Here is a 27,576-nt window from a genome sequence, read left to right on the forward strand (position 1 = left end):
CAAGCCAAACCTCAAGGTCTCCTAGGACTCCAAGATCTCCTTGAACTCCAAGATCTCCACGAATGCCATGGTCTCCGTGACTTGTCCTGTCCTCTAGCTTTGCCCAGTCCTGTTCTTAGTACTTCAGTGTCTGTGTCCTGCATTTGGGTCCAGTCTCCATGCCCTCCTTATGACAAAAGGGCCTGTTTCTGTGCATAGCCCTCCAATCCATTGAGAAAATCTACATGAAACACTCATAAGAAAGCAGCATCCATAATCAGATCCTCACCAACCAGGTTATCCTTTATTCTCGCTGCTATCAGGTAGAAGGTATGAGAGTCTCAGGACTCACACCACCAGGTTCAAGAACAGTTACTATCCCTTAACCATTAGGCTCTTGAATAAAAGGAGATAACTACACTCACTTGCCTATCCATTGAGATGTTCTCACAACCAATGATTTCATTTTAAGGATTCTTTATGATGTTATCTCATGTTCCTGTTATTTATTGCTATTTATTTATATTTTACATTTGCACAGTTTGTTATCTTCTGCACTCTGATCTTTTATAGTTAAGAGTATGCACACAGAAAATCAATCTCAGGGTTGTATATGATGATATGTATGTACTTTGATAATGAATTTACTCTACCTTGAACTTTAGTACTCAATGACCCTAAAGGTTGCTGGTTAATAAGCAGTGGCAACATTTTAATGATTCCATAGACAGGAATAGTCTCCATACTGAATGAAAGGGGAGAATGTCAAAGGTGTGGAAGGTACAGTTGGAGTCATAGATTGGTAGAGTACAGAAATGAGTCCTTTGGCCCGCAATGGCCATCTGCATTCATCTTCACTTGCATAAGGTCCAATTGCTCTCTTTGCCTTTGTGACTCAAGTATTTGTATAGATATTTATAGTTCTGACTCATATTGGTTAGTCTAGGTAGGGAGAGCAGATTTCCTCCCATGAAGGGCATCAGTAAACCGAATGGATCTTAAAACAATAATTGATGGTTTAGTAATTGTGGGGCCTCTCAAAGTGCTCTCAAACATCACTCAAAGTGGAGTGATATTTGGAAACTTGACTTTTTGAAGCATCATTTAGCAAGGAAATCACACATGGATGGTGTGCAAAAGCTCTGCAAGAAAATCCTTCATGACCTGCTATGTATGTTTTATGAGAGTGCAGATGAATGAGAGTGAAAACGATCAAACCCCAAGGAGATCAAAGTTCTTATTGATGTGTTTGTTGCTGTCAAAATGAATACCTCTATATATAAAATGCAGTGAGCACGAGTTGTTGTAACCAGGCAAAACATTGCAGAACACAAGATTTTTCCGCACCTGGTCATTGCATATGAGAGGGAACACTGGAGAGATTGGACCATAGGAGTAGAGAAGGATGAGGGGAACCAGGGGCAAGTGATAGACAGGTGAGAAGAGGTAAAATGTCAGAGTGGGGAATAGAAGAAGAATGGGGGGGGGATCAAAATTTTTTTTACCAGAAGGGGAAATTGATATTCATGCCACCAATTTGGAGGCTACCAAGCTGAAATACAAGGTGTTTCTCCTCCATCCTCGGGATGGCCTCATCACGGCACAAGAGTAAACTTATGGCTGGTTAATAGCCTAGCAATGGCTTCTTAAAACTCCAAGATGGAAGCCAGCCATTGTACTCATCAGGTAAAAGTGGAACTGCACATATCCCACATCAAAATTTGGTGCTAACGCTTGACACTGCAGAAGGGCTTACCTCACTCAATGTATACACAGCACATGTGAAGTAGAGACAGTGGGAGAAAAGTAGATAAATACTATAAGAATAATAGAAACTTTGGATCCGGGAGCATTCTTTCTTGGATGAGTGACTCCCCAATTGACGTCAGCTTGTAATAATGAGAGAGTCTGTTATGAACACAAACCCTGGATTCCATGTGAATTCTTTCCATCTACACTTACCCTGACAAGCTTATGGTTGGGGACTGAGCATCAACAGTTATTCCCTAAGCACATGACCAATGCTCCAACCCACATAAACATGCAACAAATGGCACAAAAGCTGAATGAAGGACAACACAGGTAAGTGCTTTGGAATTTAACAAACGTTATGACTGTAGGTCACTCACCAGATTACAGAAAAGTTCTTGCAGCTGTGTGGCATCGTGTGACATTCTGTGTGCCATCTTCTCCCGCTCAGCAGGGTTCTTGCAGACAATCTTCTTCAGCATTAGCCTGCGTAAGTATTCAACGACCACCATACGAAGGCCCTCGACCAGCATGAACTGTGGGGTCAACACAGCACGGAGACTTCATCATGACACCCGGGAATATGCAACTTTGCCACTACTTTCCCTTTCCATTATAGCTCTGCTTCTTAGTGAATCACCCTCTCTTACCCTCAGTAGGGAATCATCAATACCCAATGAATTAGAGTACCCCGTTATGTGGATACATGGCTCAGGATGCAGACCATCCCTGGGGTCACTGTCCACTTACATTGTTTCTCACAGCTCCTACATTACTTGTTTACATTCTCACCCTCTGACTTCTCCCAGTCACCCACTGACCTTGCCTGCAGCTTATCTCTAAGGTTGCCCTATCAGAGATGTCCCCCAGCCCCCAGCTTCTTTTATTGCCTTCCCAGCTCTGATGAAAGTTCTTCAGTCTTGCAGACATCAACAAACTCATGAGGAGGATAGATAAGGTGGTGGTCACAGTCCTCTTTCCATGGTAGGGGAGTCAGAACCTTGAGTACATAGGTTTAAAGTGGGAGAGGAAGGCTTTAAATGGGACCTGAGGGGAACCCTCTTCACACAGAGTGTGCTGGATGTTTGGAAGAAATAACCAGGAGGAAGTGGTATAGGTGGGGTGCCAATAAAACGTGGCAAGACACTTGGACAGGCACACTGATAAGAATGGCGCAGAGGGAAATGGGTCAAATACCAGCAAATGGGACCTGCTCAAACACACATATTGGTTGGCATGGACAATTGAGCTGAAAAGCCAGTTTTCATGCTGTGTGACCTGAGACATTAACTCTGCTTCTCTTCCCACAGACTCTACCCAACCAGTGGGTATCCCCTTTACTTTTCTATTTTTTAATCCTAGCTTGTTGTCAGCTGGCTGTAACAACAGCATGACAATGGGGATGATGGGTATTAGTGTCTGGGCTCTATGGCCTCATCGTCTCTGAGCCCCAGCGAGTCCCTCATAAACTGACTTGCCTTTTACATACTCACACACTTGCATTGCGAATCCACTGAATCATAAAGATTGAAAGGAAATTAAAGTAGAATGCACATCACCTTCTGCAGATGCTCAGTAGAGAGCATCCGAACAAGCTGCCTCACCGTAGAGTACAGAAGCTGCATGGCAATGGGTAGGAAGGCTCTACAATGAGCAGTCAAAACTGCCCAATGCATCACCAACAGCAGCCTACCCACCATCAAGGACATATATACAGAAAGGTGCTGGACAAAGGATATCATGATGGAGCCCACCCACCCTGCTCATGGACTGTTTGTCCCAATTTACATTAGGGAGGAGACTATGTAGCATCCATGCCAGGACCATCGGTCTCAAAAACAGTTACTTTCCCCAGGCAGTAAGGCTGATCAACAGCTCCACCCACTAACACATCCTCCACCACTACTTTATCATTTCCAGTCAGTCACCTTAAGTACAGAAACTCCTGTACCTACAGTCACTAAATGTATATACAATCAATCTATGTACATAAGGTATCTTATGGATTTATATTTATTGTGTTTTTTAATTGTGTTCTTTATCTCATTGTGTTTCCTTTGTTCTTCATCAGATCCGGAGTAATAATTATTTTGTTTTCCTTTATACTTGTGTACTGGAAATGACATTAAACAATCTCAAATGCACAAAGGCTACTGACAATCATGGGCTTCCCCTTCACCATTTAACATCCATAGTAAAATCAAAATGGGGATGGATATAAAATAATAATCAAAAGAACAGCAGAAAATCTGAAATAAAAATAGGAAATGCTGGAAATGCTACACCAGCAGACTGGGGTATCTGTGGAAAGAGAAACAGTTAAATGTTCCATGTCAAAATAAAATAAAGAAAATGAGTGGTTAACATAACGCAATTACAGCACCAGTAGCCCGGTTTCATTTCCCACCGCTGTCTGTAGGGAGCTTGTATGTACTCCCCGTGACTGCCTGGGGTTCCTCCGGGCGCTCTGGTTTCCTCCAACTTTCCAAAGGTTTTTGGGTTCGTAGGTTAGTTGGTCATATGGGTGTAATTGGACAGCATGGGCTCATTGGACCAAAAGGACCTGTTACCATGCTGCATCTCTAAATAAATAAACAAAGGAAGTTGCTATTGGTTCATAGTTGGATTACTCAAGCATCCCGCTTCCTGTCCCTTTACAACAACTCATTAAACTTCTTGCTGGGTCACATTAGAAATGGGCAGAAGGCGGACACTGAGCAAATGACAGAGCTCAATTCTCACCTGGAAGATGGGCTCCCTGATGCAGATGAAATAACTGTAGTATGTATCCAAAACACTGCAGGCGGAGTCAATGAACTTGGAACCAGAGAGCCAGGACCCAGACATCAACGTAAGGAAATGAGGCTAAAGAGAGTGTTCCCAGTGAGTTTAACACCCGACAACTAATGCCAAAATACACTTTAAATAATGAGATTCAAGACTGCACAATGGACATGAAAGACCTTTGATCAGATAAATAGGATATTCCCCTATTTTTAACCATCCCTGGTCTCTATCCAAATTTGCATAAGGCTGATAAAACATGGGTTGGTTTTACAGTACTCCACCAGTTACTGAATTTCATCAGCCAGTTTCAGAGGGGAGACAATAGTCTGCCAACTTGCTATGGGACAGGATTCATGTTGGTGAGGCCTAATTGGGAGCATTGTGTGGAGTTCTGTTCACCTGCCTACAGGAAAATTATTGATAAGATTGAAAGAGAAAATTTACAAGGATGTTGCCAGGACTTGAGGACCTGAGTTACAGGGAAAGGTTGAATAGATTAGGACTTTATTCCTTGGAGCGTAGGAGAATGAAAGTGTGATTTGATAGAGGTATTCAAAATTATGAGGGGTATGCAGTAAATGCAAGCAGTCATTTTCCACTGTAGTTGTGTGAGACCAGAACTAGAGGTCATAGGTTAAGGGTGAAAGGTGAAATATTTAATGGGAACATGAGAGGGAACTTCTTCACTCAGAGGGTGGTGTGAGTGTGGAATAAGCTGCCAGTAGAAGTCGTGGATGTGGGCTTGATATCAATATTTAAGATTTGGATAGGTATATGGATGGGAGAGATATGGAAGGCTATGGTCCAAGAGTGGATTGATGAGACTTGGTATAATAATTGTACAACATGGACCAGATGGGCTGAAGGGCCAGTTTCTGTGCTGTAGTGCTCTGTGATTCAGTCTGAAGAAGATCAAAAGTTTACTTCCCTGAAGTAAATAGGTTTTTGATGCCAGAATTGTAAACTCTTTACAGAATTGTAAATCTTAAGTTGTCTGTTTCGGATATGAACCCACAGCTTGCTGTTCTGATTGCCTGAAGTGATCCAGTATTAGCACTTACAATCCCTGCTTATTAAACTGGTGTTCCCGCTCACTCCAGTTCTTCAGTGAGTAAGCAACGCTCAGTTGAGTACCTGCAGCTCCAGGAGCATTTCATCTATCAGTAGCCTGCAGCTCTTCTTCATGGCTCGATCCACGGCCACGTCAACGGTGTGAGCAGCTTTTAAGCAGCAGTCATTGTGGGATGCTCCGTCGCTTTGCTGCTGCAGCCATTGAACTGATTTCCTGAAACACAAGGGGGACAACGTCACTCAACCCATGCCCAAATGAAACAATCTGTTTCCTCCTCCTCCAAACCACTTTTCTTGTTCATCCAGCCAATAGGGCAGGTTCAGTCCTCCCCTTCTGCCAAGACACTTGTTTCTATGGACCTTGATCAATATCACCCCAGCTCAAATCCCAAGCTCTGGTCTATTGTCCTTCATTAGTCGGAGGACTGAGTTCAAGAGCCATGAGATAATGCTGCAGCTCTATTAAGCCCTGGTTAGACCACACTTGGCACAAAATTGTGGAATAAAAGTCCTATAGTGTGCTGTAGTGTTCTATGTTTTAGTGCTAGATACTCTTGGATCAAGGCTGGGAAGAGGGTGAAGTCTAATAGTGCACGCATGCAAACATGGACCCAGACACCAGCTTCATTGTACATTCATCCTGCACTCTGCGTTGTAAGAAATGCTTGTTACATTCCCTTCTGCCAGTGATCTGATGTACAGACAGTAACTGAGAAATCTCCTCATACCTGAATGCGATACAGTTGTTGACGGTAGCCAGGAGATTCAGCATGTAATGCTTAGGCTGGGTATCCTTATTCCGTTCCCTCCCATAGCTGATGACAGCCTCCCGGAACCTAAAATATACATCAGGTCCGTAAAGTACAATGGATCAGGATGGGAGGTATCTGCAAAGAGCACTGCCATAGGAAAGCAGCATCCATCATCAAGGACACCCACCGTCCAGGTCATGCCTTCTTTTCTCTACCACCATTATGTAGGAGGTACAGGAGCCTTACGTCCCACACCGCCAAGTTCTGAAACAATTATTACCCTACAACCATTCAGCTCCTGAACTGGTGTGGATAACTTTACTCACCTCAACTCTGAACTGATCCCACAACCTACAGATTCACTTTAAAGTTCTCATTATTATTTATTTCATTTTCCCAATTTGTCTTCCTTTGTTGTTTGTCAGTACAATACAACAGAATTTATAAAAATCTGTACATAAACAAATAACAGATTTTTATAAATTCTATTGTATTTCTTTATTTTCCTGTAAATGCCTACAAGAGATTAAATGGTGACATGATATATTTTGATAGTAAATTTAACTTGACAGAATACACTCCATGGTTTCCTCATCACTGTGCGAGTTGGCAGCAGTGGAGAACATGTGACTCCTCCCTCCATTGACCTTATGGAAGTTACCTGTACAGGAAGGACTCGAGCTCCTGCAAAGCCATCACAATCATTTGGTCCCTTAGGTGGTCACCAATCATCATCGCCACCTGGACGTTCTCTTCCAGCATCTGGATGGGAGAGGAAAAAGTTTGATGCTCAAGGCAAGAATGCACAGGGTACATTCCAACACATCATTTGACATCCTTCATGAGCTGTGTCAGCATCCCTGTGTGACCAACCGGCTTCGAGGCCTGTTGGCTGCAGCAGATTGTGAGCGATGGCAAAACTTCAGGGCTCACCCACAGAGCAGCCGAGCAGCACAGCCAGTTGAATCACTACTTCGGCGATGCAGGTTCGATCTCGGGTGCCATCAGTGTGGAGTTAGACCATACGATGTAGGAGCAGTATTAGGCCTTTCAGCCCATTGAGTCTGCTCTGGCATTCAATCAAGTTTGCATGTTCTGAGGGTCTCTCTGGGTGCTCCAGTGCCACAAATGGACATGGAGCTGGAAGTTGAGTTGACCCATGAGGAAGATAGGGTCACTTGATAACTGCTGGCTGGAAGCAGGTGTTCCAGCCCTGCGACACTAGTAGATGGTGAGAGTGCAGCAAGCAGCAGTTGACAGCTGTTGGATCTGGAGATGACACTGTCCAACAGATTCTTCTCAAGCCCAGAAAGAGATGCTCATTTTGTTATTAGATGTTCATAACAGTAAAGCAGTGCGAGCAAATAACAGCAGCAGGTAACAAACTCTATCAGACAGAACCTATGGAGGGGAATGAACAATTGATATGTTAGGACGAAACCCTTCATCAGGACTGGAAAAGAAAGAGACAGAGGCCAGAATAAGAAGGTAAGGTAAGGGAAGGAATACAAGTTGACAGGTGAAAGGTGAAACCAGGTGAGGGAGAAAGTGGGGGAAGGGGGATGAAGGACGAAGCTGGGAGGTGATAGGTGAAAGAGGTAAAAGGCTGAAGAAGAAACAATTTGATATGAGAGGGAAGTGGACCAAGGACCAAAGGGTACGAGGAGAGGCACCAGAGAGAAATGAGGGCAGCTGAGGAGAGGAGATTGAGTGAGAGGGTAACCAGAATAGGGAATGTAAAAAGAGAGGAAGACCCTCCCAGCTTTTAACCACCTCCCCATCCCCCACCTGGTCTCACCTATCGCCTGCCAGTTTATACTCTTTCCGTTCCCCCCCAACCTTCTTATTCTGGCTTCTTCTCACTTCCTTTCCAGTCCTGAAGAAAGGTCTCAGCCTGAAATGTTGACTCTTTATTCCCTTCGGAGATGCTGCCTGAACTGCTGAGTTCCTCCAGTATTTTGTGTGTGTTACTGTGGATTTCCAGTATCTGCAGAATCTCTTGTGTTTATAACTAACTTTACCTTTAATGAACTCACTTTAACAAAGAACCTTCCTGGTGATCCTTCTTTATACTGAAAGCTGTTCCAGTTGGAGTGACAAGGGGATTTTTTTTATATAAGAACAGCCTATGAGACAATTCAATTTATGCTGGCGTGACACTGATTTACAGACAAAAAAACTACATAAAATACAGAACCAGCTATACTACAAATGACTGAAAATCCACTGAATATTTTTGGACAAACAGGTGGTTATACCAACATATAAGCAAGCATAAAGAAAGTTAAACTACAAAAAGAAGTGAGAATCAGTAATAATTTAGTCCCTAGTCCAACACGCCCAAGGTCCTTGGACCGCCACAGCATGTGCACCGGTACGATGTCGCCGTTCCACTGACCTGAGTCACGACGGCCGGCAGGCTGGTGTGATAGTAGCCCTCGTGGTCAGACTCTGGCCCCCCTTCACTGTGCCAGTCGCTCACCTCAGCGTCCAGTGCCTTCTGCATCCAGTCAGACAGTGCCACCTGAAACATGGAGGATTCAGAATTCAGTTACATCAGACCTCATGAGTGCTTTTCCCAAGGTAACCAGGCTTCCTTGAGCAAAGGTCTGGTTCTGACACTGGGCTTGTTTATTAACCTGGTCTTGCCTTTCAAACTGGATCGGAGACTGGGCTGGGCCACCCCTGAGACAGCTGTTTCACATGGTGAGGTGGAGGAAAATGGCAATAGGTCACTTTGTTTCTGCGTAGAGTTGTGGACCTGGATAGTATGGAAGAAATATGAGAGAGTTGCCAAATCACTTATTATCTTAATTAATGAATAATTTGGTATAAACTTGGTATCTGTTAACTCTGAGTGACAGACAGGGCTTCATCTCAACAACAACCTCCTCCTTTGCATGTGTGACACAAAGATGACAAGCCAGTAGGGCAAGGAAATGGCCTGTTGCTCCTTAAAGAGGATCTGATACCATTTTGAGATGGTGGGTGGGATCACATTATGTCAACAGAATCCTGTTCTAGCTGGGGCACCCAAACTCCTTGGCAGCAGAACGCACTGGAACTCAGTGAAGCCAACACTAAGGCTCTGTGGGGAAGGACCATGTCTGAGCTTTTACTGCTGTACATGATGGGGCTAAGTCAGGTGGGGAAGCCCCTGGAATGATGAAACAGGCATCGTCTCAAAGTTAAATGTTCAAAGTAAATTTATTATCTAATTACATATACGTCACCATATACTACTTTGAGATTCATTTTCTTGCAGGCATCCATAGGAAAATTAAAAAAATTAGAATAGAGCTTATGAAAAACCATAGACAACATTGACAAGGATCCAATCTGCAGAAGGCGGCAAATTGTGCCAACAATAAATTAAAAACATAATAAATAATACTGAGAACATGAGGTGGAGTCCTTCATATTGTATCAATAGGCTATGGAATCAGTTCAGCAGTGAGGAGAGTGAAGTTATTCACACTGGATCCCTATCAGGATGCCACATGAGTGCTACATTTGTTTGTGTCTTTTTCCCTTTATAGTTTACACTACAGAATTTACGAACCATAAAGTTTTATTGCTTACACTCTTCCTTCCTGGTCAAATAAAGTATTTTGTTAACTTGAAAGAGCTGTCTTATTTAGAGATACAGGCCTTTCCAGCCCACAGGCCCGCACCACCCAAATGGGTAGCATGGTAGCACAGCGATTAGCACACCACTTTACTGTATAGGTGATCCGGGTTCAATTCCCGCCACTGCCTATAAGGAGTTTGTACATTCTCCCCATGACAGTGTGCATTTCCGCTGGGTGCTTTGGTTTTCATCCACAGTCCAAAGCCATATTGGTCGGTAGGCTAATTTGGTTATTGTAAATTGTCCAGTGATTAGGCGAGGAATGAATCTGAGAGTTGCTGGGCAGTGCAGCTGGAGGGACCAGAAGAGCCTTTTCCACGCTGTATCTCAATAAATAAACAAACAAACAAACAAACAAACATGTCTACGTGAGCAATTAACTCACCAACCCATGAGTAAACCCATGTGATCATGGGAGAACGTACAAACTCCTTCCCGGCAGCAGTGGGAATTGAACACAGGTCACTGGCACTGTAATAGTGTTATGCTAACGGCTGCTCTACTGTGCCATCCTTTGTCCTGTTTACCCCCTAATATTGTCTCCGGATTCGTTCTGGACTCCTGTTCCAACCCCCCCATCTTGGTTCTTAACCTAACTTTCTCATATACATCCAGGGGTGTCTTGATTGAAAACATGCTGGGAACTGAAATGGCTTTATTTCAAGTTAATTGCTTGAGAAATTGAAAGTCACAAGAAGATCCATTGACGAGATTGAGTGTTGTTATCAGTGAGCTTACTGCTGTGTTGTCTTCGTGGGAAACAGGTTGTTCCCTGAAATCTGATTCATTGTCTCATTTATGCTGGTTGCCAATCTTCACTGTCTTGGGAGATGCATGGCTTGTTTCTGAATTCTTCAACAAGGCAAAAAAAAGAACTACGTTCATACGAGCCCTAATCCTTATCTCATGATGCTCAACAGTTTGGTAGAGTGTGGTCTTTTGCACTAAAGGGGGGTATAATACTGATGCTTTTTAAGAACTGATCCGACCACACTTGGAATATTGTGAGCAGGTTTGGGCCCTTTACCTAAGAAACAAAGTGTTAGCAGTGGAGTAGGTCCCAAGGAGGTTCACGAGAATGATCCTGGGAATGAGAAGGTTAGCATATGAGGAGTGTTTGATGATTCTGGGCCTGTTCTCACTGGAGTTTAGAATGCGGGGGGGGGGGGGGGGAGGAGAACCTTTGAAACCTGTTGAATAATGAAAGGCATAGATAGAATGGAGATGGAACAAATGTTTCCTACAGTGGGGGAGCTTAGGACTAGAGAGCACAGAATACAAGGACATGCCTTTAGAGCAGAGGTGAAGAGGAATTGCAATAGGCAGAGGTTGGTGAATCTGTGGAATTCATTGCCACAGACAGCTGTGGCGGCCAAGTCATTTTGTATGTTTAAAATGGAAGTTGATAAGTTGATAGGTTCTTGATTAGTCAGGGCATCAAAGGTTAAGGGGAGAAGGCAGGAGAATGGGGTTGAGAGAGATAATGAATCAGCCATGATGGAATGGTGGAGCAGATTCAGTGGGCAAGATGCTCTAATTCTGCTCCTATTACTTCTAGTTTTATGGTCTTATTGACAAAGTGAGTGTGGGACATGTGTGATAGTGGGTAGTTTGGAGAAAAATCAAAGGAAGGCATCCCTTGCATGAATCCCAGTTTGGGTGGGGCAGGGAATGTTACAAAGGTCACTGGACAGTGGATCATAAGCATTACGTTTGTTGTAACCTTTGAGACTGAAAGCCAGAAGAAACTGTGGTGAAGTGTTCAAGGAGATGATTGGTGGTGGAGGAGGGGAGTCAGGCATTTCTCTATCAGGGTAATGCTAGATATGGACACTGCTTGGACAGGGCAGAGTTGGGCCTTGGTACAGTGGTGGCACAGTTGTTAAGCTACGGGACTAACATTCCTGAGACCCAGGTTTAATTCTTATTGTTCTGGTGTAGTTCAATTTGTATGAACATCACTTCCTGTGTGAAAGCTTATTTTCTATCATTTCCTGAATGGATTAATTGGATTTCAACTGCAGTACATGGTGGAAAGACATTTGTCTCCAGCCTCTCTTTATTTGCCCTTGAAGCAGCAATATATTTTCTATTTGAAATATATTTGAAGCAGAAGGAAGCTTCCACCTCAGGTGAATTTTGAGAAGGTGTTTAAATCACTGCATAACTTTGTATATCCACACTGTGGGGACAGTACCCACTGTTGCATAAAACAACTTATCTCATTATTGATGACCACAGCTGATTGTTGAGAATATCCATCAATATCATTCATATTTCACAAAGACCGGTCTATATGTGACTCCAGACTCATTGATGTGTTTAACTGAAATGGCCACAAGCCATGCTGTTCAGGAGTCTTTCAGGATCAGCAATGAGTGTTGGCTTCATTCTGGATAATGAATAAATATTACAAAATGCCAGATCTAGTGACGACAAATAATTCTGCAAATGATGGAAGCCTTGAGCAACACACACAAAATACTGGAGGTACTCAGCAGGACAGGCAGCATCTCTGGAGGGGAATAAACAGTTGACATTTCTGGACAAAACACTTTATCAGGACAAGGAAGGAAGGGACAAGACACCAGAATAAGAAAGGGGTGGGAGGGTAAGAAGTACAAGCTGCAGATGAGAGGTGAGACTGAGTGAAAAAGAAGGTGGCTGGGGATTGGGCATTGTTGTGAGAAGCTGTGAGTTGATAGGTAGAAAAGGTAAAAGGCTGAAGAAGGAATCTGATAGGAGAGGACAGTGGTCCAAAGATTGTCAACCTGAAATTTCAACTGCTTATTTCTCTCCATAGATTGTCCCTGACCTGCTGAGTTCCTCCAGTGTTGTGTGCGTGTAGATCTAGTGATGAAATAACAAAACCTGCAGTCGTCTATGAATTCTTTATTGTACAATATCATCTTATGGTTCCCAGGGCATACACATGAATGCTATTGATATAAGTACTACCAGAAAGCTCATGTGACTACTTATTCATTATTTGTTCAATCAAATTTAACCCATTGAGCCAGTTTCAACCCAGTAAAATCAAGTCTGATCAACTACCTCAACACCAAACAAGTTGGGGGGTGGGCTGGGTGGAGGGGTTCTTTTTGCTATAACAGCCAAGATCTCAATTGGGCCAGCAATTTCAATTCCCCTTCCCATTCCCACACCAACAAGTCTGCCCATGGACTCCTCTACTGTCACATGGAAGCTAGACACAAATTAGAGGAACACAATCTCATATTCTGTCTTTTTAGTCTCCAACCAGCTAGCAGCAACATTGATTTCCCTAACTTTCTGTTCTCTTCTTTGCTTTCTCTTATCTCTCTAGGCTCATTCCTCCTTCTCTTTTCCCTCCCCCATCCTCACGACCTGCTCATCATCTATACCTGGTTCCATGGTCCACTTGTCCTCTCCTGTCTTATTCCATCTTCTTAAGCACTTTCCATAAGGCATATGAATAGAATTAGGCCATTCAGGCAATTGAGTCTGCTCTATCACCTGCCACCTTCTCACATCATTCCCACTCCCCACCCACTTACCTACCCTCTCTCCTCCAGGTTCATCTATTACCTACCAGCTCAAGCTCCTGCCCTCCCCATTACCCCTTTTATTTTGGCTTCTGCCCTCTTTCTTTCCAGTCCTGATGTAGGGTCTCAGTCCGAAATGCTGACTGTTCATTTCCTTCCACAGATGCTGCCTAATCTGCTGAGTTCCTCCCTGTACTTTGTGTTTATTGTTCAAGATTTCTGGCATCTGCAGAACCCTGCAGTTGCAAGTCCCAGCCTCAACACTGTGAGTCACTGCTTTGATTTGTCGTTACAAGTATCTGCAGAGCTGCTGCTTAAAGTTGGGTTTTTCCAAAAGTCATCTGATAAATTTGAGTGCTGGCTGGCCCTCCCAAGCTTAAAACCTCATACACTCACCCGGACAGCATTTACATATTTAATCTGCAGCTGTTCCAGTGCATCCTGGGAAATCAGAGGGCCCAGTGAGGCGACATCAACATCAGGAAAAAGATCGGGATGATCCATCATTTCAGGACTGCTGGGGAAAAAGAAAATTAACAAAAAGAAAAACAGGAAACAAGGAAGCAATAACACCATTAGGAAAGATTAACCTTCAGAGGCAATTACAAGCATATTATTACCAGCAGTTGCTTCTGAGGCAGACCTCCTTCCCTTCCATCAGAGGACATTTCCTGTCAGCAGGAATGTTCAAGGCCGAGGAATTAGGGAGCCAATTTAGTTAAAGAGCGTAATGAGAACAAACAGGTACAGAATGTTTGGAGTTTAGCAGAACGAGGACAGATGCTCTGCGAGCATAAGAAGGCCGTGAATCTAATATGCATAAATGGGATTAGTACAGTCAGGGTGCAAGTGTTGACAGGAAAACAGTGGGCCAAAGGGCCCATTCCTGTCCTTTATGACTCTAATACTCTATGAATCCTATCGTGGGGGAAATCTAGAATTACAGGCGCAAGGATGTCCCTTTAGAACAGAGATGAGGAGTTACTTCTTTAGTCAGGGGATGGCGATTCTGTGGAATTTATTGTGGACGGCTGTGGAGGCTAAGTCATTGGGTATACTTAAAGCAAAGGTTGATAGGTTCTTAATGAGTAAGGGTGCCAAAGGTCACAGGGAAAAGGCAAGAGAATGGTGTTGAGAGGAATCTCTTTTTAAGAGGCATGACAAAGTAAATGTTGAGATGTTGCCACTAGGAGGAGATTCTCAAATGAGGACATGATTAGAGAGTCATACAGTACAGAAACAGGCTCTTCTGCCCACCCAGTTCATGCCGACCAAGATTTCCATCTAACCAAGTCCCATTCTGCCCGTATCCCCCAAAACCTTTCCTGTTCATGCCTTCCTGTCCCTGAACGTGTCTAAATACATTTCCTTCTGGCTGCTTGTTCCATACACTGACCACCCTCTTGGTGCAAGTGGCCCATTAGGTTCCTATTAAGTATCTCCCCTTTCATTTACGCCCATGCCTTCTATGCTTCGATTTCCCAATGATTACAATGGCTACATGATTGAGGGGTGGGGGTAGGAAGTAGTCAATCATAACTAAAGTAGTTAGGAACTTCTCCTGACACTGGATGGTGAATCTCTGGAATACCCTCCCCTGCAGAATTGTGGAGGCTGGATCTTTGGGATATTTAATGAGGAAATAGATCCATAGCTCAGGAAACTGAGAGTAGTGGGGTATTGGCACAGATGAGGTGACTGGGGAAGATCGGCCAAAATCATATTGAATGATGTGGCAGGTTTGAGTTATTGCACAGCCTACTCCTGCTCCCAATTTCCTGCGCAGCTATCAAATTATTGCAAGTACTGAGTCCAGGAGTTGGGATGTTATGTTAAAGTTGTCTAAGTATTGTGTGCAGTTCTGGTTACCTATCTACAGGAGATATCTCTAAGAGTGAAGGAGAGCAGACAAATTTTACAAGGATGTTGTTGAGACCTGAGAGCCTGAGTAATAGAGAAAGGTTGAAAAGGTTAGGTCTTATTTGCCTGGAGCTCAGGAATGAGGCAGGATTTGATCGAGGTATACAAAATTATGAGGGGTAAATGCAAGCAGACATTTTCCACTAAGTTTGAGTGAATGGATGAGGGGCATGGAGGGCTATGGTCTAAGTGTAGGTTGATGGTACTAGGCAGAATAATAGTTTGGCACGAACTAGGTGGACCAAAGAACCTGTTTCTGTGCTGTACTGTTCTATGTCTCTATGACTATGACTATATTTATTAAATTTGTCCCAGGTCTTTGCAAAGAGTGTCCAATTAATCCTCCGCTACCCCACTCTGCAGTTTAACACTTTTCCAGTTCTAATGAAAGGTGTTTGACTCTATCCCTCTCTCTAAGGACACTGCCTGACCTGTTGAGTGTTTCCCGTGCTTTCTGTTTTTGTTCTGTTCCCCAGCACCCGCAGCTTTTGGTTGCTTTTAACCCTACTTCTCTGTCCCTTCCCCATAGCTCTGGAGACTCTTCCTTCTTAAGCTGAGAGTAACAACAAAGTGATATTTGCTGCCCTTTCTTTAATGCGCTTTCATTATTAATGATACTACTTACACTGTTCTGTTTCACTGATTGTTCAGTTCTATTTGCAGCTCCTCAGTGGTTTGTGGATTGAACACTGTAGTTCATGTGTTTTGGATTTCTGCTTACTCCTTTTTTTGTTGCTATTTTGTGCGATTTTGTTTGAGGTGGACTGGCTTTGCGGTCTGAGGTTAAGATAACGAGTGACACAGAGCTGGATTGAACTGAGCTGAATAAGGCTGGACTGGTTGGGTGCTTTGCATTCTATGTTTCTCACTCATTTTTTGATGTTTGTGTGATTTGTTCTGTTTTTTGTGTGTAGGGGTTGATGTTTTTCTTTCTTGTTTCATGGCTGCCTGTGTACTGCATACAAACTTTGATAATAAATGTACTTTGAATCTTTGAAGCAGTTGTGCCTGTATGCAGCAAAATTTTCGTAATATTCAGACAGGCAAGTAACATACACATCACAAAAGTTCTGGGGAGAGTCAAACACTCTAGCTTTGACTATTGAAGATTTAAAGATTTCAATGCTATTAACATTGTTGACTGATCCAGCATCAATATCCCAGAACTTGACTGGACCAACCAAATAAATAGCAGGACTACGTGAGGAGGCTTGATATCCTGTATGAGTGACCTCATTGAAATGTAAAACCTACAAGGATGGCGAGAGAATACTCTGCACATGCCTGGATGGTTGTAGCTCAAAAGTTATTTGAAAACTCAATAAAAAAAGTTTTAAAAAAAACTCTCAAGGTGCACAATACCATCCAGGGCAAAGCAAAGCTGCCTGGTCCATTCACCACCCTGAAGACTCATTCCCTCCACTGCTGGACAAAGTGCAGCCATGTCCTTGGACTCTTAATTTTACCTCCATTATTAACAGTTTAAAAGATAAAGATCAGCTTTTATTTGCCACACATACATCAATACAGTGAATGGTGTCATTTGCATCAACGACCAACACAGTCTAAGGATGTGTTGGGGGCAGCCCGTAAGTGTGGTCATACTTCCGACACCATCATCGCATGGCCAGAAACCTAGCCTGTGATAACTCTTCAGAGTGTGGGAGGAAACTACAGGAAACCAACGCGGTTGTGAGGCGAGCGAACCAACTTATTACAGGCAGCAATGGGAATTGAACTCTGATTGGTGATTCCTTGTGCCTTAAAGCATTACACTAAACTCCACGCTACTGTTCCATCCCTGTTATTGACCCTTCAGATTCCACGACTATTTTTCTGACACTTTGTTGTGTGCACAGATATTGTTGCATTTATTACTGCCATGTATATAGTTCAATTTGTCAGCTTCACGGGAGCACGGTATTGAATTGACTTTATCCTTCATATACATGAGGAATAAAAGTCTTTTCATTGTCTAAATGTACAATATGCAATTTATAGTAATTTATAATAAATATTATGTACAACAGGATAGCCAATATAGCATAGAAATAGTTGTGTTAACATGAATTAAGCAGTCTGATGGCCTGGTGGAAGAAGCAGTCCTGGAGCCTGTTGGTCCTGGCTTTTATGCTGCAGTACTGTTTAATTGCACCTGCTGTATGTGACAATAAACAAATCTAACCTGAATCAGAACTGGTTCCAATGTGTACCCTTCTAGAGCATACCCTTTCCTTCATCAGCTCCATTTTGAAATCTGAGAACTCCTGCTCCTGCTGCTCTTCAACAATCAACAGCAGCATTACCTCAGTACTAATCAATAAGCTTCAAAATCTGGACCTCTCTCCCTCCCTCTGTAATGACCTCCTTGATTTCTCAGTCAGAGACCACAGTCACTGCCGATCAGAAACAAAATCTCCTCCTTGCTCACAATCCTCACAGGCTCACCTCCAGAATATGTGCTTAGCCCACTGCTCTACTCACTCTGAACTCTTTCTGTGTGGCTTGGCACAGCTCCAAGCTCCACCTACGGTATAAATTCGTCAAGGATACATCTGCTGTTAGAATCTCAGATGCTGACGAGGAGGTTTACAGCAGAGAGCTAGATTGGCTGGTGGAGTGGTGTCGCCACAACAACCTTGCACTGAACTAAAGTAAGACCAAGGAATTGATAGAGGACTTCAGGAAAGGAAAGTCAAGGAAATGCATACCAGTCCTCATCAAAATGTCGGTAGTGGAAGGGTGAGCAGTTTCAAGTTCCTGGCTGTCAACATCTCTGAAGATTTATCCTGCCCTCAAGATGAATACATTTTGTGACTGATTCAGATTCTCCCTCCTCTACTGCATTGTGGTTCTTTGTTCCTTACGGGCACGCAATGCTTCAAGGAGGCAGCTCATCACCACTTCGTCAATGACAATTAAGAATGGGCAGTAAACACTGGCTTTACTAAAGCTGTTCATAAAAGTGGGAAATATATAAATAGAAATACAATGACACCAATATAGGGACTCAAAACAAGTTTTCTGTCAAAGTAGCTGAAACACACACACCCAACCCATACAGACAGTTCTGGAGTAGCCGACACTGGTTTTGTTTCCCCGCACATGAAGACAGTGCAATTCAATGTTTTGGAGAGTCCTCCAGGCTGAAAGATTGAGCATGAGCAGGGAGTCTTTGCAAGAATAATATTTGAGAAAAGATAACACAACTTATGGCATCCTGGAGACTGAAAAGGCTTTAACAAATAAATCCGTTCTATTTTATTGCTATTGTCCAGGCACTAAGCAGCTGGAAGAGCCTTTGCTGGTGATTGCCAGTGAACCTAGCTGTCCAAATAAAACACACACAATCCTCATCAACCATTGGAATTCTGATTCCATAATATCCAATTAAATAAATCTCTCCTTCCTCAGAGCGCCATGGTGGGATTTGAACTCGCATTCCCCAGGATAACGTATCCAATAAGTATAACTGCTGCACTTCTGTACCCAGCCCTGCTACCTCACTGACCAGTTGCCACAATACATAGCACTTTGGTTATTCAATAAATACTTTAAAACCCTGAGCTAATGATTTGCAGAGATAAGTTCAGACCCCAATCATCGTAGAGATTTAGTTCATTTAGTTAAATAGATCACGTGTAGCACAGTAGGGTAACAGTTAGTGCAACACTTTACAGCAGACAGCTGTAAGATTGTGGTTTGATTTCCACCATTGTTTGTAAGGAGTTTACACAGTCTATTAGTGTAACTGTCACTGTCATTCTGTAGGTTTCCTCCCATGTTCCAAAGATGTGTGGTTAGGGGTGTGGGCATGTTATGTTGGGGCTGGAAATGAGGTTCCCCCGGAAATCACTGACTTGATCTGACACACTTCACTGTATGTTTCAATGGGACAAATAATGAAAATCAGAATTGTGTGTAACTTGGACCTGCCTCGTTCCACAGATGTTGCTTGACCTGGTGAGCCTTTCTGGTACCCAGAGTTCAAACTTCATGTATCTGCAGTCTTAATTGATTTATTTTAAATAAGTAAAATCTGATTTCCAAACATATTATCAATCATGATGAGCTGCATATATCACCTCAATTCCTATAGATTAACCATCCTGCATTGCTAAGCTACTAATGACCAACAAGACTGATGACAACCAAAGCAGACTCAGCTAGTTGTCCCTTTTGAACTTCCAGTACTTTAGTCAACACTGACACAGCTCTCCTCCTTCACAACCATGCTGCTCAGGTGTCCTAGACTCCCTTGGTAGAAGCTGTCATTTGGCAACACACTAATGTTAAGCAGTGATAAGAGGAGGAGGCTCCATGAACCTTCCCAACAAAGGCAAAACTCTGCATTTTGATTCAAAATGCAAGGATGAGGCACATGAAATATCAAGTGGACTGTCTTGCTCATCTAGCCCCTGACACCTCTGGACTTCTGTGAATTCAATTAACTTCATAGAATATAGAACACTACAACAGAGATTATGCCCTTTGCCCATGTTCAAGTGATTTTTGGATTTAGCAGATAACTTGGGCCAGCAGTCTTCAGATCTGAATATGGATTGTGGATTTGATTTTAATGCAGTTCTGAACAATAGATTCACCGAACAGGCAGACCAGGAAACAGGCACTTGGCTGATTGTCTGCAAATGCACGAGTCCAATCAACATTCTATTGCATGGCTGTGAGAGTGAGTAACGCTTGTTTCAGTGTGATGTTGGGAAGATTGGAACTATAGATTTGTTTTAATTGTCCTGAATTTTTTTTTAATCTTTTGCGCATAAAATGTGTGTAGTGCTGTGCACAGGAAGACCTTTCCAGCTAAAGAATATCCATCTGATGCTTGCTGTATTTTGCTTTATCAAATAAAGGGGCTGCTTCATATTTACCAGTACTTTTCTCTGATGGTTTCATTTACACAACAACAGCCCACAATGTAGTGCCGAACACTAAACCTACTCTAAGCTCAACCTATCAATATATCTGTATAGCCCTCAATTTTTTAATAATCCATGTGCCTATCTAAGTTTTTTTAAATATCCCCTTTTGTACCTGCCTCTATTACGATCCCTGACAGGGTGTTCCATGCACCCTTGACTCTCTCTGTAAAAACCCTCCTCTGCTATCTGCCTCCATACCTTCCTCCAATCAGCTTATAAATATGCCCCCTTGTTTTAGCTAAATTTGGCTGGAGAAAATTCTATGGCTATCTGCTTGATCTATGCCTCTTATCATTTTGTACACCTCTAGCAATTCACCCCTCATACTCCTTTGCTCCAAAGAGAAAAGCCCTAGCTTGCTCAACTGGTCCTCATAAGACATGCTCTCTAACCCAAGCAGCATCCTAGTGAATTCTTCTGCACTCTCTCTAAAGCTTCCAAATCCTTCCTGTAATAAAGTGACCAGAACTAAACACAATAAATCAAGTGTGGTCCAACCAGGATTTTATAGAGCTACAACATCATCTCACTGCTCTTGAACTCAATCCCTTGACTAATGAAGGCCAACGCACCATATGCCTTTCTAAGGTATCTTCGCAAGGTATCAGAAAACAATTGATACAGTGAAGGACTTTAACTCTTTATACCATTCTGGCTAAAATACTGAAGGTTTGTGATCTGCACTTAGCTGTGCCTCTGGCCAGCATTTCAATACAAATCAAACATATGCAATCTTTGCACAGGTAAATCCCATTCACAAAACCATTCTGAGGTCGCATTGTCAGATAACCAGTCGACAACTCAGACTTTTGTAAATATATCTAGCCTTGACTATAGACTGCTGATTGGAATATTAGACTAGGACTAGAGGTCATAGATTAAGGGTGAAAGGTGAAATATTAAGGCGAAGCTGAGAAGGAACATCTTCACTCTGGATGGTGAGAATCTGCTAGTGGACGTGGTGCATGTGGGTTTGATTTCATCATTTGAGAAATCTGGATGGGAAGGGAACATAGGACTGTAGTCCATATTCAGCTGACTAGGCAGAATAATGTTTTGACACAGATTGGATGGGCTGAAGGGTCTGTTTCTGTGTTGTGGTGTTCTATGACTCTATATAAAACATCTCCTTCCTTTATTCGAATACTTTGATGCTTTGGTTTGAGACCCCTTAGCCAGGGGAGATAACCGCGGTGTAACCAACCACCTTATCAAACTGTGTAGCAATTTTGTCATTCCCAGTGATATCTCCTTTGATTCAGTCGAATTTTTGCAAGTGCACATTTTCAATCTTTCCTCATCTGGCAACCTATGCACATTGGAAATAGTTAAACATATCTATGCTGCATTCCCACTATGGCCAGTATGCCCTTTTTTAGGTGAAGGAGTCAAGAAAGGTATACTGCACTCCAGGTGAGGTCTAAGGTCTATCTTAGCAAGGCCCTCCATAACTGCAGTAAGACATTTCTACTCCTGTATGCAAGCTGTCTTGGAATAAAAACTATCACAGCATTCACCTTCCTAATCAATTGTTGCAACTGCACATTGGCTTTCAGTGGGCTTGTATACAAGCACTCTTCATTCACCTCAACATCAATCTCTCACACACTTTTCTGTCAAAAGGATTTTTCCATATTTCCATATTTTTCCATATTTCATTGCATCTGAACTGTCCTTATCCACGTGCTCAGTTTGGACAGGATGATAATAAATGTTCCATTGTTGAAGAATGGCTGCAAGAATAAGCCAGGAAACAGTAGGCTAGTGAACCAGGCATCGGTTGTGGGTAAATTATTGGAAGATATTCTAAGGGACATGATGTATAAATATGGCTTTGTGCATGGTGGATCAAAAACTCAATAAGATTAGTTAGACAAGGTAACAAGGAAATTTGATGAAGGAAAGGCAGAGGGCATTGTCTTCATGGACTTTCGCAATAAAATCCCGCATAGAAGGCTGGTCCAGAAGATTCAGTTGCTTGGCATTCATGTCTAGTAAATTGGTTTCAGCATTGGCATGATGGGAGAAGACTGGTTGCTAGACTGAAAAGTGGTGTGCTGCAGGGATCGGTGCTGGGTTAGACGGTAATGTGGTAAATTGGATCAACTAATTTGTGAATGACACCAAGATTGAGTGCTGTGATGGACAGTGAGGAAGGCTATCAAAGTTTGCAGCATGATCTGGTCCAGGTGGGAAAATAGATTGAAAAATAGCAAATGGAATTTAATGCCAACTAGTCTGAGGTTTTGCAATTTTGGGAGAACAAACCAGAGTAGGACTTACAAAGTAAATGAAGTGTGTCAAAGAACAAAGGGTGCTGGGAATAGAAATCTATAATTCCTTCAAAGAATCTAGGGAAAGTTAAAGGGAATGCAAGAGGGAAACAAAGATGGATGGATCTACTAGTTCCTATAAAATGCATAGTTGCTGACCAGCATGGAATCGATGGGTTGAAGAGTCTATTTCCTTGCTGCAGATGCTGGAAATCTGAGCAACACACACAGAATGCTGGATGAACTCAGCAGGCCAGGCAGTATCTAGGAAAAGAGTACAGTCAATGTTTTAGGCTGAAACAAAAAAGCTGAGGTGGTGGGAGGAAGAGAGAAACACAGGTGACAGGTGAAACCTGGAGGGGGAGGGATGAAGTAAAGAGCTGGGAAGTTGATTGGGTGAAAAAGACAAAAGGCCATGGAAGAAAGAAAAGGGAGGAGCAGCAGCAGAGGGAGGACAAGGAGGTAAGGAGAGAGAGGGAAATGGGGATGGGGAATGGTGAAGGAGGAGGGGTGGAGGCAGTTTGAGAAAACATTGTTCATGCCATCAGGTTGGAGGCTACTCAACGGAATAGAAGGTGTTGTTTCTCCAACCTAAGTGTGCCCTCATCATGACAGTGGAGGATGGACACATTGGAATGGGAATGGGAAATGGAATTAAAATGGGTGGCCACTGAGAGATCCCACATTTTCTGGCGGATGAAGCATAGGTGCTTGGCGAAGTGGTCTCCCAACCTATATTGGGTCTCACTGATATACCGGTGGCCGCACTGGGAGTACCGGACACAGTAAGTAACCCCAACAGACTCACAGGTGAAGTATTGCCTCACCTGGAAGGACTGTTTAGCACCCTGAATGGTAGTGAGGGAGGAGGTGTAGCACTTGTTCCACTTGCAAGGATAAGTGCCAGGAGAGAGATTAGTAGGGAGGGATGAACGGACAAGGGAATGCATCAGGATCAATCCCTGCGGAAAGCAGAAAGTGGAGGGAGGGTGAGGAAAGCTGTGCTCGGTGGTGGGTTCCCATTGGAAGTGGTGGAAATTTCAGAGAATTACTTGCTGGATGCAGGGCTGAGGACAAGAGGAACCCTGATAGAGTGGCAGGAGAATGGGGTAACAGCAGATGTGCGTGAAATGGAAGAAATGCAGGTGAGGTCATCGTTGATGGTTGATTACTTGGATCTCTTACAATCTATTAAATGGATCTCTATTACTCTGTTACTTGGATCTCTCTCTATTACTTAGAACCATAGAACATTACAGCACAGAAAAAGGCCTTTTGGCCCTTCTTGGCTGTGCTGAACTATTTTTCTACACAGTCCCACTGACCTGCACCTGGGCCATATCTCTCCAAACCCCTCTCATCCATATACCTGTCCAAGTTTATCTTAAATGTCAAAAGTAAGCCTGCATTCACCATTTCATCTGGCAGCGCATTCCACACTCCCACCACTCTCTATGTGAAGAAGCCCTCACAATGTTCCCTTTAAACTTTTCCCCCTTCATCCTTAACCCATGTTCTCTGTTTTTTTTCTCCCCTAGCCTCAGTGGAAAAAGCCTGCTTGCATTCACTCTATCTATACCAGTCATAGTTTTATACACCTCTATCAAATCACCCCTCATTCTCCTACGCTCCAGGGAATAAAGTCCTAACCTATTCAACCTTCCTCTGTAACTCAGATTCTTAAGTCCCGGCAACATCCTTGTAAACCTTCTCTGCACTCATTCAACCTTATTAATATCCTTCCTGTAATTAGGTGACCAAAACTGCACACAATACTCCAAATTTGGTCTCACCAATGTCTTATACAACCTTACCATTACATTCCAACTCTTAATCTCAATACTTTGATTTATAAAGGCCAATGTACCAAAAGCTCTCTTTACAACCCTGTCTACTTGTGACACCACTTTTAGGGAATTATGTATCTGTATTCCCAGATCCCTCTGTTTTACTACACTCCTCAGTGTCCTACCATTTACATTGTATGTTCTACCTTGGTTTGACCTTCTAAAGTGCAATACCTCACACTTGTCCGCATTAAACTCCATCTGCTATTTTTCATCCTATTCCTCCAACTGGTCCAAATCCCTCTGCAAGCTTTGAAAACCTTTCTCACTGTCCACTACACCTCCAATCTTTGTATCATCTGCAAATTTGCTGATCCAATTTGCTACATTATCATCCAAATCATTGATATAGATGACAAATAACATTGGACCCAGCACTGATCCCTGTGGCACACCACTAGTCACAGGCCTCCACTCGGAGTAGCAATCCTCCACTACCACTCTCTGGCTTCTTCCATTGAGCCAATGTCTAATCCAATTTACTACCTCTCCATGTATACATAGTGAGTGAATCTTCCTAACTAACCTCCCATGCGGGACCTTGTCAAAGGCCTTACTGACGTCCATGTATACAACATCCACTGCCTTCCCTTGATCCATTTTCCTGCTAACTTCCTCGAAAAGCTCTAATAGATTGGTTAAACATGACCTACCACACACAAAGCCATGCTGACTTTTTCTAATAAGTCCCTGTCTATCTAAATACTTGTAGATCCTATCTCTTAGTATTCCTTCCAATAACTTACCTACTACCGATGTCAAACTTACCGGCCTAATTTCCCAGCGTACTTTTTGAGCCTTTTTTAAACAATGGAACTACATGAGCTATCCTCCAATCCTCCGGCACCTGACCTGTGGATATCGACATTTTAAATATATCTGCCAGGGCCCCTGCAATTTCAACACTAGTCTCCTTCAACGTCCGAGGGAATACCCTGTCAGGTCCTGGGGATTTATCTACTCTGATTTGCCTCAAGACAGCAAGCACCTCCTCCTCTTTAATCTGTATAAGTTCCATGACCTCCCTACTTGTTTGCCTTTTTTCTTTAGCCTCCATTCCAGTTTCCTTAGTAAATATAGATGCAAAAAACCCATTTAATATCTCCCATTTCTTTTGGTTCCTCTCTGCTTGTTGAGATTACAAGCAACACCATTTACCATTTGGATCATTTCTCAAAGTACTGCATGTCTAAAGGTGATCACTTGCCCTGCCACATACCTGTGGTAGACATGTCGGATCCAGTGCAGCACAGTGTAGATTTCACCCTTCTCCAGGTCCCAGGATATTATATCCTGCAGATGTCCTGAGAGGCAAGTGTGGTGGAGCACGGCGTAGGTCTGAAGGATGTTATAGTGCGGAGGACAACATTGAACCATCAAGTGTTTTACTACTTTCAAATCATTGAGGACATTGTTCTGTAAGGCTGATAAATGATTTGCCAGGCCTGGCCCCTTCGTGTCTGTGTGCCTTGCTCTGAACTGCGCTGCAGTTGATTGCTCAATAACCTTAAAAAACATCTGTCTCAGGTTCTTGGGCCGTCCGGGCGGGAGAAATTTGTGTTGGCTTTGACTATCCATGGTCACCTGGTCGATCTTCTCCTCCCGCTCAATCACGCGAATAGCCGAGACAAAGAGGGCAGGGTCCTGCTTGACCAAGGTCAGGCCGCAGCTCACAACATCCCACAGTTCCTTAGCAAGGTCCTCATTGAGCTGGCCGACACCACTGAAGTATGACAGGACGACTTGCTCGCCTTCCGTCTTCTGCTTGCCAGCTCGGTGCAGCTGGTAAAGGATGTCGTCACGCCAGCACTCCATCTCCATCAGCTTGGTGTGTGCCTCCAGCAGCCTCCTCTCCTCAATCAGCTGCTGTGTCTCAGCCACAACTTCGGGGACTGCAACAAACAGCTCACACAGATTGATAGCACTTAACATTTCAGACTGACAAGTCACTTCATATTTAATCCAAATTATGTACTCACAGCAAACCTTTATTTACTCATCCCCCCATCCCTTGTTGTAGACTTCCTCCTTAGAGCCACATGGTTATATAACACAGCAAGAAGTCCAACAGCCCAACTCCTTCATGCCAACCATCTTAACTGAGCATGAGAGTCATAGAGCAACACAGCTCAGATATTAAGTAGAGTTTGGGCCTGCTGTTGCTGAAATGGCATCAACACTGGACTTCAAGGCAGATGGTCCTGTGTTCAAACCCAGCCAGGTCCCAACCTGGGCAGCAGCAGTATCTGTACAGAAGAAAGGCCTGGCAATCTGCTTCTGTACCTATGGAGTATATGGTCCATGAGGTCACATAGAGTTGGATTCGACAACAACTGAACAACAATTAAAGGGAAGCTACTGTAAGAATAAATTGTGTGTGATTTTTGTGAAGTTGTGGTGTGCAGGCTTTTTGTATTGTTGGGGGATAGAATCATGGAGCCATAGTTCAGAAACAGGCCCTTCAGCCCATCTTCAGGTGGTGGTAGAGTTAGATACATTAGGGGCTTCTAAGATACTTAGCCCACATCCACCACTTCCACTGGCAGCTCCTTCCACACTCTCATCATCCTCTGAGTGAAGAAGTTCCCCCTCATATTGCCCTCAAACATCTTACCTTTCATCCTTAACCCAGGACCTCTAGTTCTAGCCTCACCCAATCCTTACTGGAAAAAGCCTGCTTGCATTTAACCTATCTATATCCCTCATAATTGTGTATACCTCTATCAGATTTCCCCTCCGTCTACGTTCCTTGTTCCATTTACTCGTGTTTGATCCATATCCCTCTAAACAAAATGTCTCCAATTATCCATTCAAATAGAACATAGAAGTCATTCACTATAACCCAGTGATACTTCGGGAGATCATCACTGATCCATTTGATATCACTGTGGTCACTAAAGGCAGTACCATTAGAGGTGTTGAATGCATCAATGATTATTTTCTAAACTTCCCCAGATTCTGGGACAGTGCCAGTGCATTATGGTGGAAATCACTTCAATGCCACTAGAGAAGGAAGAAAAGTTAGCGTGAGATCATATGGTAGGAAAATGTTAAATTCCATTGTTACGGAGTTTAATAAATGATAAGACAGAGTCAGCTTGAA

At 43.2% G+C, this 27,576-nt stretch overlaps 1 protein-coding gene across 1 annotated transcript in view; it reads right to left on the minus strand.

The window, feature by feature from the left end:
* The window catches only part of exoc3l1 (exocyst complex component 3-like 1), a 109,853-nt gene that overhangs the window by 18,531 nt on the left and 63,746 nt on the right, over positions 1-27,576 (minus strand). The window contains exons 4-11 of the mRNA XM_059992541.1: positions 25,693-26,365; positions 13,890-14,010; positions 8,737-8,862; positions 7,000-7,100; positions 6,315-6,422; positions 5,650-5,800; positions 4,471-4,593; positions 2,109-2,264 (exon numbers count right to left, since the gene is read on the minus strand). Coding sequence (XP_059848524.1) covers positions 2,109-2,264; positions 4,471-4,593; positions 5,650-5,800; positions 6,315-6,422; positions 7,000-7,100; positions 8,737-8,862; positions 13,890-14,010; positions 25,693-26,365 — 1,559 coding nt within the window. The remainder of the gene's footprint in view (positions 1-2,108; positions 2,265-4,470; positions 4,594-5,649; positions 5,801-6,314; positions 6,423-6,999; positions 7,101-8,736; positions 8,863-13,889; positions 14,011-25,692; positions 26,366-27,576) is intronic.

This window comes from Hypanus sabinus, chromosome 17 (assembly GCF_030144855.1).
Source record: "Hypanus sabinus isolate sHypSab1 chromosome 17, sHypSab1.hap1, whole genome shotgun sequence".
In the NCBI taxonomy this organism is placed as follows: Eukaryota; Metazoa; Chordata; class Chondrichthyes; order Myliobatiformes; family Dasyatidae; genus Hypanus; species Hypanus sabinus.